Genomic DNA, 13,674 nt, shown 5'->3' on the forward strand with positions numbered 1-13,674 from the left:
TTTATTGTGCTTTAGTTTCAAGAATAATACTTGGCTTTGTGACCAAGTTTTCTATCTCTATATAAACTCATGTAATCTCATTTGAGAATAATCAATCAATTTTCCTTTTCATTTTATTAGTTTATCTCTTTGTTCTTTGTCTAGAACAGTTCTTTGTTTCTTGGTTTGTAATATCCAAGCAACAGCCTCATTTTGCTGGACTAGTGTGTCATATCTAGCAGTGATTGGAGTTGGGAATATCAGCAGCCTTCCGCAACTGCTGTGCGACCCCTCAATCCATCAAATCTCCCTTGTTGGACCTTGCACCTTGGCGAGTTTCTATCCTTTTTAGTCCGGCTGAGTGATCCTCGAATTTTAGGCATATCACATGACCTTTCGCTTTCCCGTAATATTATAACTCAGTCGTAAAGCGATAATTTGTAGGGAAACCATAAGTTAACTCAGCTGTAAAGCGATAATAGACGAGACCTTTCGTTTTCTTATAATTATTATAACTCAGTTGTGACATAGAAATAAATCAGCCATCTATTTTTATGTTACGGCTGAGTTATATTGATATTTTTAGGTTAGAAACATTGAATGTTTATTACGGTCTTCTAGGTTGCGTTCCAGGTTTTAGTATAAATAGAAGAAGGGTTGGAAATGTTCAGAGCAACACTAAAAACTAGAATTATTAGGTTAACTTATGGTTTCCCGCCAAAATATGGCCTACCGGCTAAGTTAAAGTTTTACGGGAAACGAAAGGTCTCGTGATTCATGTGACGGCTGAGTTATAGTAAATTTTATGACTTAGTTATCCGTAAATTAATAACTCAGCCGTCTAGTTTTATATCAGCCTTAGGTCATTATAACCCAGCCGTCACATTACCTTTTGCTCTCCCGTAAATATAAAAACTCAGCCGTAAAGCGATATTTTGGCGGGAAACCATAAGTTAACCTATTAATTGACGAGACATTATCTTTGTATATATATACCTCTCAACCACAAATAGAGCCGTCAAGTGACTGCGTTATAATATTCCCATTTCTTTAGACTATTACCTCTCAGCTACAAACTAGAATAAAATTATTTCTTGCAACAGTATGTCCGCTTGAGCACCCTTATTGCCGGATCTCCCCAACGATGTTTTCATAAAAATCGTTTTCCTTGCTGCAAAAGATCAATGGTGGTCACTTGGTTCTATTTTAAGGGCTGGTCGTAGGGGAAGAAATGCAGTATACAGTAAAGAAGTTCTGAAGACAGCTGCTATCTATAGCCATTGTACTGATCCATCACAAATCAACACATCCAATGCCCCTGATGGTGGCGTCCAGATTGAAGGGCGGTACTTGCCTTTCTTCGTCAAATGCTTTGACGCCGGCAACCCCATTGCCATCTACTACAAGGGCTAAGGGTTGTAGCTGAGGATAGAGATATCCTCCGTGGGATTGAGGTTCTCAATCGTATTGTACCGGCCAATGCTGAAGCCACCATAGCATGTGGGATACTAAGAATTTGTCAAGGGAATGAGGTAATGGTCGTCCATTACCTCTAGTTGTTTGATGCTCATCATTATCCTCTGATGTCTTCGGGTGCAATGGCAACCGGTGATGAGTTTGTGTTTGAGTTATCTCATTATAAGATGTCCCAGAAAAACACATACACAGCCTCCCATCTCTATCCTTACAGTTCGTTACTCCCTTCACCCGTTTGTGCTTGGATGTGTGCTTTGGAGTATGGTTTCCAATCTCTCCTCTATGGAGACTATGAAATCGTGTGCAAAAACTGTTACCTTTTGTGGTTGTGCCTCAAAGTCTCTGAGATCCTTTAGGGTTTCCATTTCCAGTTCTACCTTATCAACTTGTGACTCTAAAATAAGTATTTTCCATTTCTGCAGCTAGTATCTTTTTTTTCCTGTATTAAAGGTCCCTTCTTTGTTGGTTTACCTATATATGTTCTACGTATCCACCTTTTATGTTTCCACATTTTAGTATCTACTCTCACTTTGAGGCTGAGTTTTAATTTTACGGGAAAACGCGGTGACGTCTTTCTTTGGACGGCTGAGTTATAGTGACTAATGGCTGAGTTATCGAAATGAATAATCTATGACGGATGATTTATCAAAAGGAAAGGTCGCGTCTATGATTAGGTTAACTTATGGTTTCCCGCCAAAATTTTGCTTAACAGATGAGTTATACTTTTACGGGAAAACGAAAGGTCTCGTTGATGGCTGAGTTATAGTAAGTAATGGTTGAGTTATCATACGGAACAATCTGAAAGTAGATAGCTGATATATATGACTTGACGGCTAAGCTAACAAAAGGAACAATCTGAAAGCAAACGACTGGTTTAAACGACTTGACGGCTGAGTTATTACACAAAATAAAACAAATCTCCCTAACTACATCCGACAAGTTTTCACATTGTGCCCAACTTGCTTACATCGCGAACATGCTGGTTGCTTCCTAGGGCGTTTATTTCCAATGGCAACTTCCAAAAATGATTTAATCCTACGCTTCTTGGGCCTTCCTGGCTGGTTCACAACAATCGGAGGCAAGCACTTTTGATTATCCACAGCTTCAGGAGCCGGGAATGATTCATCTGGAGGCATGATTGAACCGGCCCATCCGTTAACCAAATCGACACTCCTAAATTTTGAATCGCACATGGATATACGAGACACATCCAAATGCTCTGCAGCTGCGATTGCATGGATGCATGGTATTTTCTCGTGGTCAAACGACGGCATGTGCATTTTTTTAGTTCCAAATTTACAACATGCAAACATGATCCATAGCTCACTTGCACATGTACAACATCAATCGTTTGTACCTCCATAAGTCTTGCTGCAGTGACATGTTCCTAGTAGGGAGTAGAACAAAAAAAACGTTTTAGGCTGAATTATGAAAAGAATAACAGCTGAGTTATGGAAACTATAATGGATGGCTGATATATGGAAACAGTTACGGCTGGTATATGAAAGCTGTTATGGTTGAGTTATGTAAACTTACCTGTAACAGTTTCTCAACACCTCGAGTGATCGTTGTTAGCTGCGATTTCGCATCCTCTCTCCGTTCAGCAAACCATCTGGTCATCATATTCCATATCGATTCTAGAAGTCGAACTATGGGAAGACTTCTAGCATTTGACAGTGCATGGTTCATTGATTCTGCAATATTCATTGTCATTAAATTGTACCTTTCAAACCGGAAATGAACACGCGCCCACATTCGGACACCAGCTCGTTGGAGGTATCCATGTAATTCGGGATGACGTGCTTCAATCTCAATGAAAGCCTCATTAAAATCAGACAGCCTAAAACACCTTGCCGCTTTTTTCACCAGAGGGAACAAATGTTTTCCTTTGAACTTCACCAAGATGTTCTTATACAAATGGTAAGTGCAAATTCCACGCGAAGCCAACGGATACACTTGACCAATCGCTTTCCCTATTGACTTATGTCTGTCGGAGATTATCGCAAGATCCTTTTCGTCAAGAATGGCAACTTTGAGTTGTGTAAAAAACCAACGCCAAGACTCATCATTTTTAGTGTCAACAACAGCGAAAGCTAATGGAAAAAATTGAAAGTTACCATCCTGAGCTAGAGCTGTTAGAAGCGTCCCTTTGTAACTACCATGGAGAAACATTCCGTCGACAACAACAACTTTGCGCATGAAAGCAAACCCAGCAATACTCGCACCAAAAGCAATAAAAACATATTTGAATCTGTCTACATTATCTATTTGAAGACGAGTGACTGTACCCGGATTTTCCCTTCATAACTTGTATATGTAAGAGGGCAACACGCTAAAACTATCCTCAGGAGTCCCCTGATCGATCTGCCTTGCATTCAGCAGCGTTCGATATGCCTTCCAATATCCCATCTGTTGACACCAAACAAATTAATAAATCATCCATAACATATAGATTACTCAGCCGATACATTCGAATAAGTCAGCCGTAAATAATGAATAAATCAACCGTAACATGTAAATAACTCATCCTATACATACCTATAAGTCAGCCATTATTATCAATAAGTCAGTCGAAACATAGTTATTACCTTTAGACTAAATTTCTTATTGAAAATGACTCCAACACTTTTAGGTTTAACATCCGGACCAAGATCACCAAGATAGTCCCTGTAAAGACCTGTCAATACATCAGCTGTTGATTGGCGGGATCTAATAGAACGTTCCGTCACAGAACATGTGTGTTCCGAATCGTACATACGAACATGAAAATCTGGGTCATTCCCTTGTACAGATGCACGAACTCTCCAAAGACATCCTTCAACTCAGCACCTAAAAACCACTTGTCTCGGATTTGATACTGGTACATTCAAATCAAATCCATCCCTAACCAAAATAAGTTTCACGTGATTCCTGAACTCCTTTTTGCTCATGTATCTTTGTCCTACAACAATTTTTAGCGTTGACACCTCCAACCTAATAGCCTCCGGATTCGATCCGGCAAAGTTATCATCTTTATGAGCTTTCTTCTGAGGAGGCGGAGTTAGTGGGTCTTCCTCTTTACTCTGAGGCTCGCCCAATATAGAAAATTGCTCGTCATCAGATGACTCACCATCGGAGTCGTCGAAAAAATCAAATCGGCTTGAAAATTCATCGTCTTCTCTTCGTCAGATGCTACTTCGACAGCTTCTTCTTCTCCTCGTTTTCTTTGTCAACGATCTTACCATAATCAAAACAAGTTCCTTCAAATCCCCCACCGTACACTTCGTATGTAGGTTCTACTTTCAAGTCACTGCTAATCATACTTCCTCTAGCTCCACTAGTTTCTGTAGACTCTTTCGCCGAAAATTCTACACAGAGACGTAACTGATCGGTTTTCCATAGCCCCAAAAAACATTGCAACTGTCGATCATTGGAGACAAAAACTGGTGGAGAAAAAAAAAAGATGACATGGAATGCTGACATGGATGATGCGTCCGACGTGGCAAGTCAGCCATCAAACAATAAATAACTCAGCCTATATAAAACTCAGCCACAACATGAAAAACATTACAATAATAAAAAAAACATTACAGTAATTAAAAAACAAAAAAATTGCTGCCAAATTCAGCCGTATCGTTTAATAAGTCAGACGTATCGTTTAATAAGTCAGCCGTAACTGAATAACATTCTAGTAATTAATTTTTTGTTAATAAGTCAACCGTCAAATGGTTGAGTTGTATGATAAGTCAGCCTATCACGACTGAGTTGTACGATAAGTCAGCCTATTACGGTTGAGTTGTACAATAACTCAACCGTAACAGTTGCTCATAAGTCAGCCGTGTCGTAGTGATAACTCAGCCGTGTCGTAGTGATAACTCAGCCAAACTTTTGACAGCTCAACCATCAGGTGAAAACTCAGCTGTAAGGACGGTTGAGTTATAGCATAACTCAACCAGATTTTAATAAGTCAGCCGTAAGGACGGTTGAGTTATAGCATAACTCAACCAGATTTTAATAAGTCAACTGTAACGCTTGGTTGAGTTATGCTATAACTCAACCGTCCGCTCTTACTCAAATGTTTTTTTCCATAACTCATCCGCAACATTTATCTGTAACGCGTTACGGCTGAGTTATGGTTACACGTCAGCGATTTCTGACGTGGGGTCTGACGTGGCAATGACATTTTTGTAATAACGTTTTTTCCGGTAACATAAAACAAGGGCACGCTGGGTATTTTGAAAATATCCAAAATATTCTAGTAATAAAATCTTATTTTTTGGATTCTGTTAATATTACCTAATTTGGATAACACTTGAGTAAATCACCCTTATAAGAATAGTATTGATCACTTCACATATATCAGAAGTCATAAGTTCTTCTGAACACAAAATTTACAACTACTAGACTGAGTTGTTACTTGTTATCAAAACTTCTCTCCTTTCTGCTACTCAGCTTCAAACCAAAGCGAGATTCAAAACGATACAGCAAAGCGACTATCAAAAGCTATCTACCTCTACTATTGTTTGCAAAGATGGCTTCCATTTCTGCTGAAACAAAACGCCTTGTGGATTTTTCCGCAGCAGCAGCTCGAGCTGTTTCCTTGTCAGCGTGATCTTTATGCACCGCTTTCTCCCAGGTTTGCTCTCAGCTGCATCCTGAAGTGATTCCTTGGCCTTCTCTGTTGATGCCTCATCATCTGACCAGACATCTGTGACCTTGTTTCCATGCTTGCAGAGCGATGAGTGAATACAGTTTCCCATGGTTCATAGTTTATGTGATGATGCCATGAATCAAACAATTTATATTCAGCTCTTGGACCAACGTGCAGACCATCATATGCCCACTAACCCTTTTCTTTATTGTGGTCAGCTAATGTAGCAGCACTTGATAAACATATCTAGTTGCACATGCAAATGTCAAAGTCTTAAATATTAATGAAGCATGCTTCCTAGGAGGAAGGCAAAGTCAAATCAACACCGCCCCAGTATTAAACTCAATAGGAGGATATGAAGAGAAGACCATGAATTAATTAATGAGAAGGAGACTTAATCAGCTCTCTAAATTGTTTCAAATGTGTATAACCCGAGTTTGCTAACATTACAAAATCTTTCCTGATCCAGAATATACTGGTATCAGGAGAAAGAAAGCTAAACAGTAGATAAAGCTCGAAGCCAAATAGAAATATCAAACCTACATACCGATTACAAAAGCTACACAGAAACTCTTCCAGATGAGCGTCTAGACTCCAACCATGCCTTTGCCGCAACACTAGTAGTCAAAAACCAGCCAACCTTATCTGGGGCTTCATGGAAAGGAGCATTTAGCTCTTTTAAGTGAGACTCGAAAACAGCTGCCAGACCTTTGTCTGAGTATTTGTGTTTCCCATGTCCAGTGTTGATTCCAAGCAACGGAGGGAACTCTTCTCCAGATTCCAGAGCTGCCTCTGATAAGTCATTCATCCAAACATGAAGAGCTGTCAAGGCTGCCCCCAGAGAGAGACTTTTTAGATGTAAGGACCATTGGGTAGCAGATTTTGATTGGAGACCCGTATAAATGTCACACTCAAGTCCCAGTTGTAGGATCTCACAAGCTCTTTCCAACTTATTGAGATTGACACAGAGATCAATCAAGCAGTTCAAATATGCTTTCTTTACATCAGAGCCAATGGAATCAATCAACTCAGATGCTTCCTTCTTGAACACCCCTTCCTCGCAGTTTTGCTCCTCGACCAACATCTTTACCACTTGACCAAGCTTTGGCTTGGCCTTCTCGACACAGCCAATGAGTTTACCAATTTCCTCACTCGGTGTCTGGGTCATTACATTCAGAAGGCACCCACAGAATCTATCATCCGGAGTAATGCCCAATTCCAACACTTGATCGAATGTCCTCACAACGTCATCTACCTGTTTTGCTTTCCCATAACACTGGATAACTGACGTCAGAACAAAAAGAGTAGGCTCAAAACCAGCTTCTCTCATTTGAAGAAGAGCCGCCTCAGCCTCTGAAACCCTCCCACTGCAAGAGTACACAGTGATCAACGAAGAGAAGGTCCAGCTGTCCGGATCACAAGACCCACAATTCTTCATATCTTGAAAAATCTCAAAAGCCTCATCCACATATCCAATATCAGCACACATGGACAAGAGAGTATTGTAAAGAATCACAGTTAAAGACAATCCTTTATCCTTCATCTCGCGGTAGATAGCAAGTGCATCATCCCCATAACGAGCTCTACCATAAGCTCTAACAAGAGCAGCATAAGTACTCCAGTTGGGTGTAAAGCCATTGCTAATAAGATCCTTGTAGATTATCTTAGCCTGCCAAGGCCTCTTAGCTCTACCCATTGAATCTAACAACCTATTGTAAATAACAAGATTAGGCTTCACCCCAAGAGCCTTCATCTCTTCATAGATATTAAGACACCCATCATAGTTTCCAGAAACACCATAAATCCTAATCAAAGTCGAAAAAGTAACAGCGTCAATACGCCAATTCTCAGTCCTAGCACGGTCATACAAGCTCAAAGCCATCTCAACATCACCAGAACGCCCGTAAGCGTCAATCATAGCTGCCAAAGTGACATTATCAGGCTCACATCCAAAGGAAGACATTTTCTCAAACCACTCAACAGCTCTCTTAGGTACACCACACTGCCTAGCACAGCTAATGATCGTAGTGAAAGTTGCATTATCCGGTTTAACACCGCTCTCAAGCATTTCGCCGAACAGCTTCTCCGACTTTTCAAGATCCTTGCTTTTCCTAAACACCTTCATGGTAACATTGTAGAGAATCACTTCCCTGCTAGGTTTCATCGTCTCCAAGAGATTGTTCAACACAAGTGGCGCAGTTTCAGGGTTATTCATGTTATTGAGAGTAACAACAGCATCTTGCTCAAACAATTTACCACCAAAGCCAGTAATGACATCGCAAACATCAGCGTCGTTTGGTTTACAGGCGTCAAGAGACTCTGCTAGTTTGATAAGAGAAGAGTACCTCGAATCGTAAGATTTCCTACGGAGCTGAGAAGCTCTGGGGCTTTTGGGGTTAACCCAGACGTAGCTTTTGGAAGCTGCGGGAGGTTCTGGTAATGGAAGATCCGCATCAAGTTTGGATTTTTCGGTCCGGGTTTCTTGCGGAATCGCTTCTTGTACTGAAACATGGGTTGCTTGGAGAAGGTTTCTGGAGTGGGAAGGAGAAGAATTGGGGTTGTAAGAGCAGAAGAAGCTTCTTGGAGTGGATTTGGGATATACTGAGAGAAGGTTGCAGAGAGGGAGAGGGTCATGGAGAAGAGATGAGGGAGACGAGCATAGATGATGAAATGACATTTTTGGGGTGTTACTACTTCTTCTTCGTAGTTGCAGTGTAGCAGCCTCGAGAGACCTTATCCAACAGAGCGATTTTTGTAAGAGAAGAAGGAAAGGAAAGGAAGAAAGTTGTGCTGTTTAAGTATTCCTGGATATAACTGCGTGCTGTTTTAAAATGTTGAAATCCACACCGCGTAGTGCGACTAGCTTTGTAATAGATGACGGCGTATTGGGTTTGGTATAGGCCCCATTACGGCTAAATAATAAAAGCCCATAATAGTACGACTGTAATAGTTTCAAGAATTCAAGAATTGTGGAAGGGATATATATACAGTTAGGTTAGGAGATCAAAATATAGAGTTAAGAGACTTTATTTCAAACGAGGCTTTATAGTTTCGTTGAAAATATGGTCTCACGAAAGAAAGTTAGATATCTAAACAAATTTAATAGAGCATTGGCAATAAAATTAGATTTCTAAACAAAGCATGCATCATGCCTGTAGAACAGTAGAAGCTAGCATTTTCATGATTAACGTTAACCTAAAGGTCCTATGGGTGGAAAGGATGAGATGTTCTGTATTTGTCACAGTCGGATACTATTTAGTCCATACAATTTGAAATCTTATGAGAGGAGTCACTTAAAGAAGCCAACATAAAATGAAACATCTCAAGATATATATGTAGATCAGTTTGTTATGTTCTCGTGTTTAACTCTAAAAAAGTAAAATCGGAATCAAATTAAAGTCAAAGAAATGGTATCTTGAGACACGCAAATATATCATGTCTCTTGATGTTATATTTGATGAATTTTTTCTCATAGTCTTGATTGAGTAAAGAAAGTTCTTCAAAGACCGATAGGTTAGTGCTAACAAAGTTTCTTTATAGTTAATTAGTTATTGCTTATTTAAAGTACCACAAATAGCACATTCGAACACTTGGCACATACGAAAACCATTCACATATGGTGTAACTCGTCTTTGAAATGTCTACACGCTAATAAACTATAATCCTAATTGAGGGCCGACATACAATCTTCGAACTAACATGTATAGTAGTTCTGATTCAACTTATGACAAATCTAGTTCTAGTAAAGTTGACCTTAGCAATGCGTTCACACATAAAAGATATGGAACTTGTTTGTGGACCATCAGTCAATCCTTTTACACCCGTATTGTTTCTTGGTTTTTTCTCTTCATTGCTTCTTAAACATATTTTGTGGTCATCCTTAAGAGTTTGTTTTTCAATAACATAAACTCTTAACCTCCTTTCTCCTACGAATATTTTTAAATGGCATCATAATAGATTAATAGTACTAACTTCGTAAAAGAATAAGGTACTCTATAGTCTATACTATACAGCTCATGTGCACGAATCCTTCGTCAAACTTGTAATAAAGAAGAAGAAAAATGTCACACATCCCGATAATTACCACCGACGCTACTTTGGAAAGTGAAAAGAAGAAAGAAAGCTAAATCAGTGGCACATCACAAAAGGCATAGATTAAAGAAATAAAGCGAAGTACTATTATGGGTTCAAAGAGTATAAAGAAGATAATGAAACAAATTTGCTTTAATGTTTACAGTTGTTTTACACATCTTTCGAATGGGACAACCAAATATTGAAAATGGCTACCAAATTACAAAATACAACGACCCTTCTTCCTTCCTTATTGGTTCTCATAATCACAACATTACACGTAAATGTCTCTATAATATGTATAGTAGTTCTGATTCTTATTATTATTTGTATAATAAAGAAAAAAGATTGAAGTAAATTAAAAGGATATTTTAAAAGGTAATAAAAAGAAGTCAAATCACATGATGGAGCAGCTTTGTGGATTCTCTTCGCTGAAGTAATCACATCTGGTGACGTGGCATGTTCGGTAAGCAGGTGGCGGTGGGCAGCCCCCACCCCAGCTATCGTAGACTGGTCGTCCATAGCACTCGTATGGCTGCGGCGGCGGCATTCCATATCCATTGAACGCTGGCCCTCCGTAACCATCATAGTATGATGGTCCACAACACATTGCTGGCTGCCCTTGCGGCATCATTGGGATCACCTGTGGTGGTGGTCCCGGCTGCTGCTTCGGGGCAGGAGCGGGTGCTGGCGCAGGTGCGGGAGCTGGTGTCGGTTTAGCGGCGGCTGCTGGCTTCTCGGGTTCTTTAGGCTTTTCGGCTTGCTTCGGCTTTTCGGGTTCTTTAGGCTTTTCGGGTTCTTTAGGCTTTTCAGGCTGCTTAGGCTTCTCAGGTTCCTTGGGCTTTTCTGGAGCTTTAGGCTTCTCAGCATCTTTAGGCTTCTGAGGAGCTGGTTGTGGCTGAGGCTGAGGAGGCTTGGGTGGCTCGACGATCTCGATGGTCTTTATTGAGCCGCCGCCTTTGGAACATAGTTTGTCCATGATCCTCTCAGGACTACAGCAAACCACCTTGATGATGACAATGTTGGCCTTTTCATCGAACAATTGGTCTCTTATTTCTCTTGTTCCCAATCACATAAGATAAATCCACTCAGTCCATTTCCAACAAAAACAGACAAAAATAATTCACCAAATAAAGAAGAAAGAAAAAGAAAGAAGTAACTCACGAGGGAATTTGCATAGAACCTTCTTCACTTTCTTGTAACACTTGGCACAATCAAGATCCACCTTCAACTTCATCATAGTAACCTGTTTTTGAGATATCAACATCACTAAATCCTCAGCTTCTTCTTCTTCTTCCATAGTTTTTTTTCTATATATTAATTGTATATACTTTGGATTTGACATTTATAAGATCTTATTACTGTAATAAACAACCAACACCAAAAAAGAGGGTAGAAGAACAGATTCGATCTCTGACACAAAAAGAGAAAGAGAAGAATCTGATCTCTTCTTCTTTTTTCTTGTTTTTATTTTGGGGTTAAAGAGAATCTGATTTCTTCTCATAGTTTCCACAAAGTTGGTGCTGTCTTTTTTAATCCACACAAAAACAAACACAACCCACATATACAAAAAAAACTCTCCATGTTAATAATAAATAAACAAAGAGATATATGCCCACAAAGATGTTAAATATCCTCAAGACCCACATCATATTAAAACTCACAAACTAAACTGAACAAAAGAAGAGAAGAGAAGAGTAGAGAAGAAAGAAACCTTTTCCTTGCCCTTCTCGGTCATGGCTTTGGTATGAAGAGCTGAGATCTGAGATCTGAAATCTGACGGTGGCTCTAGCTTAGAGTCTACTTCAAGAGAGAGAGAGATAGATGGGTGGTGGTGAGAAGTGTAACTTTTATAATACAGACTCAAATCCTGCTCAACCAATGTTATGGTGACACGCGTTACTAGTTGGCGTCGATTTTGATTAATCAGAAAAAAAAGCTTTCTCATATCTCTTATAAAAATAAAAAATGCTGCAGCCTAAGGTAGTACAATAATGAATCACCAGAACCCTTTTCACATCTCTAACTTTCATAGTTGCCATTATTTGACTTAAACCAAGATCTTTCTTTCTTGATTTGTTTGTTTTTTTCATCTGTTACCAAATGCCAAATGATATTTACTGCTCATCTCTTAAATTCATTGTTTCTTTTCTAGTTTTATACTTTTAATATTCAATGTTTCTTTACTAGTTTTACTATAAACACATTGACATGCAAGAAAAAAAAGATTTAGACTATTTTAAGTAAAGGAGTGGGATGTGAGTCGGCTTATATTCAATTTTCTCAATCATTCTTCCTTCAACGCAACTCTTTGTCTCCTTCTATAATTTTGTTTGTTTATATAATACTTACTTCTTCTTTTTTTTTCATATGGTATCTTTGTAATTTTGTATATCCAGCTCGATTAATCAACCACTCCAATAGTCCAACTCCCACATCACATGTTTTGTAATTATCTAATAAAAATTAAGAGAGATAGACATAAATTTTGTATGTTTCTATCTTTTAATATTTTCATTTTTAACTAACGAACAAAGAGAGCAATCATCATCATCATCAATTCTTCATACGTAAGAAGAAGATAGAACGAGAGAAAAACAACAACAAAAGAAAGAGCTGGAAGATTCGTCACATGCAGAATAGTTGGTCGAATAATAACACTTTATCTTTTGAGCGTTTTGTATTTTTTTTACAAAGGCCAATAGAAAAAATGTCCCTATGTGATGCATATTGGTGGTATATGAGTCTTGAATATATCATTAGACCCAATGGGCATTTCGTAATACAAAAACATAACTCTTATTGGACTCTCTCTACCTTTAGATCGGAAACTTCAATCCTACTCACCGAGTCCAACGGGCCGTTTCACATTCATTTTCATTTTCATACACAATGTATGATCTAAAATATTAGGGGTAGGACCGTAGGAGGATTACCAGTTTGGATTCGATACGGTTCAGTTAATTGGGGTTTTATAAATCTTTAGCAGAAGGACTCTAACAAAAATTTGTATTTGACATTTTTAATTCGATACAGTTTCAGTTTGGTTGGAAGATCTTAGCCAAACAGATTGCATATAAACTGTCGTTCGATTTAGGTTGGTTTGGGCTCGGTTAATATGAGTACGTCTAATGAAGCTGGAATTAAAACATCATGATAGGTTACATATGAATAAAGCACTTAAACATCATAAAGTTTCATGAAAGAAAAATAAAACAATACATTTTCTAACAATATGTGTTTGTTTCAGTGACGATCATGCCCCAAAAAGTGGCCTTCTAAGTACCAAAGACCAAAGTGGCTATGCCTAGTTATGATGCACCTCATACCCCAATTCTTGCTCTCTCTTATCTTATGTCAACTTTAAAGTTTCTCCTCTTTTATATATCTTGCAAGACAATTTTTCAGTTGTTGTAGTTTTTTTTTTAAAAAATAAAAAAAGAAGAGATACCATTATATATATGGAGAAAATACAGTGTGTTTCTTTCTCCTGAGAGATTACATTAGGGGAGCATCCA

The 13,674-nt window shown here is 38.8% G+C and overlaps 2 protein-coding genes across 2 annotated transcripts; both read right to left on the bottom strand.

Annotated features, from left to right (window-relative positions):
• Nucleotides 1-6,441: 6,441 nt before the first annotated feature.
• LOC104718735 (pentatricopeptide repeat-containing protein At4g16390, chloroplastic) lies at nt 6,442-8,885 on the bottom strand. Its single transcript, XM_010436534.3, has one exon. The coding sequence runs from the start codon at nt 8,760-8,762 to the stop codon at nt 6,645-6,647; it is 2,118 nt and encodes a 705-aa protein (XP_010434836.1). The 5' UTR covers nt 8,763-8,885; the 3' UTR covers nt 6,442-6,644.
• A 1,491-nt stretch (nt 8,886-10,376) lies between these two features.
• Nucleotides 10,377-12,091, bottom strand: LOC104718736 (uncharacterized). Its single transcript, XM_010436535.3, has 3 exons — nt 11,871-12,091; nt 11,321-11,402; nt 10,377-11,212 (listed from the first exon to the last, which is right to left on the bottom strand). The coding sequence occupies exons 1-3, from the start codon at nt 11,892-11,894 to the stop codon at nt 10,554-10,556; spliced, it is 765 nt and encodes a 254-aa protein (XP_010434837.2). The 5' UTR covers nt 11,895-12,091; the 3' UTR covers nt 10,377-10,553.
• Between the last annotated feature and the right edge of the window lie 1,583 nt (nt 12,092-13,674).

The sequence above is a fragment of the Camelina sativa genome, chromosome 10, assembly GCF_030686135.1.
Source record: "Camelina sativa cultivar CO46 ecotype springtype chromosome 10, ASM3068613v1".
NCBI lineage: Eukaryota > Viridiplantae > Streptophyta > Magnoliopsida > Brassicales > Brassicaceae > Camelina > Camelina sativa.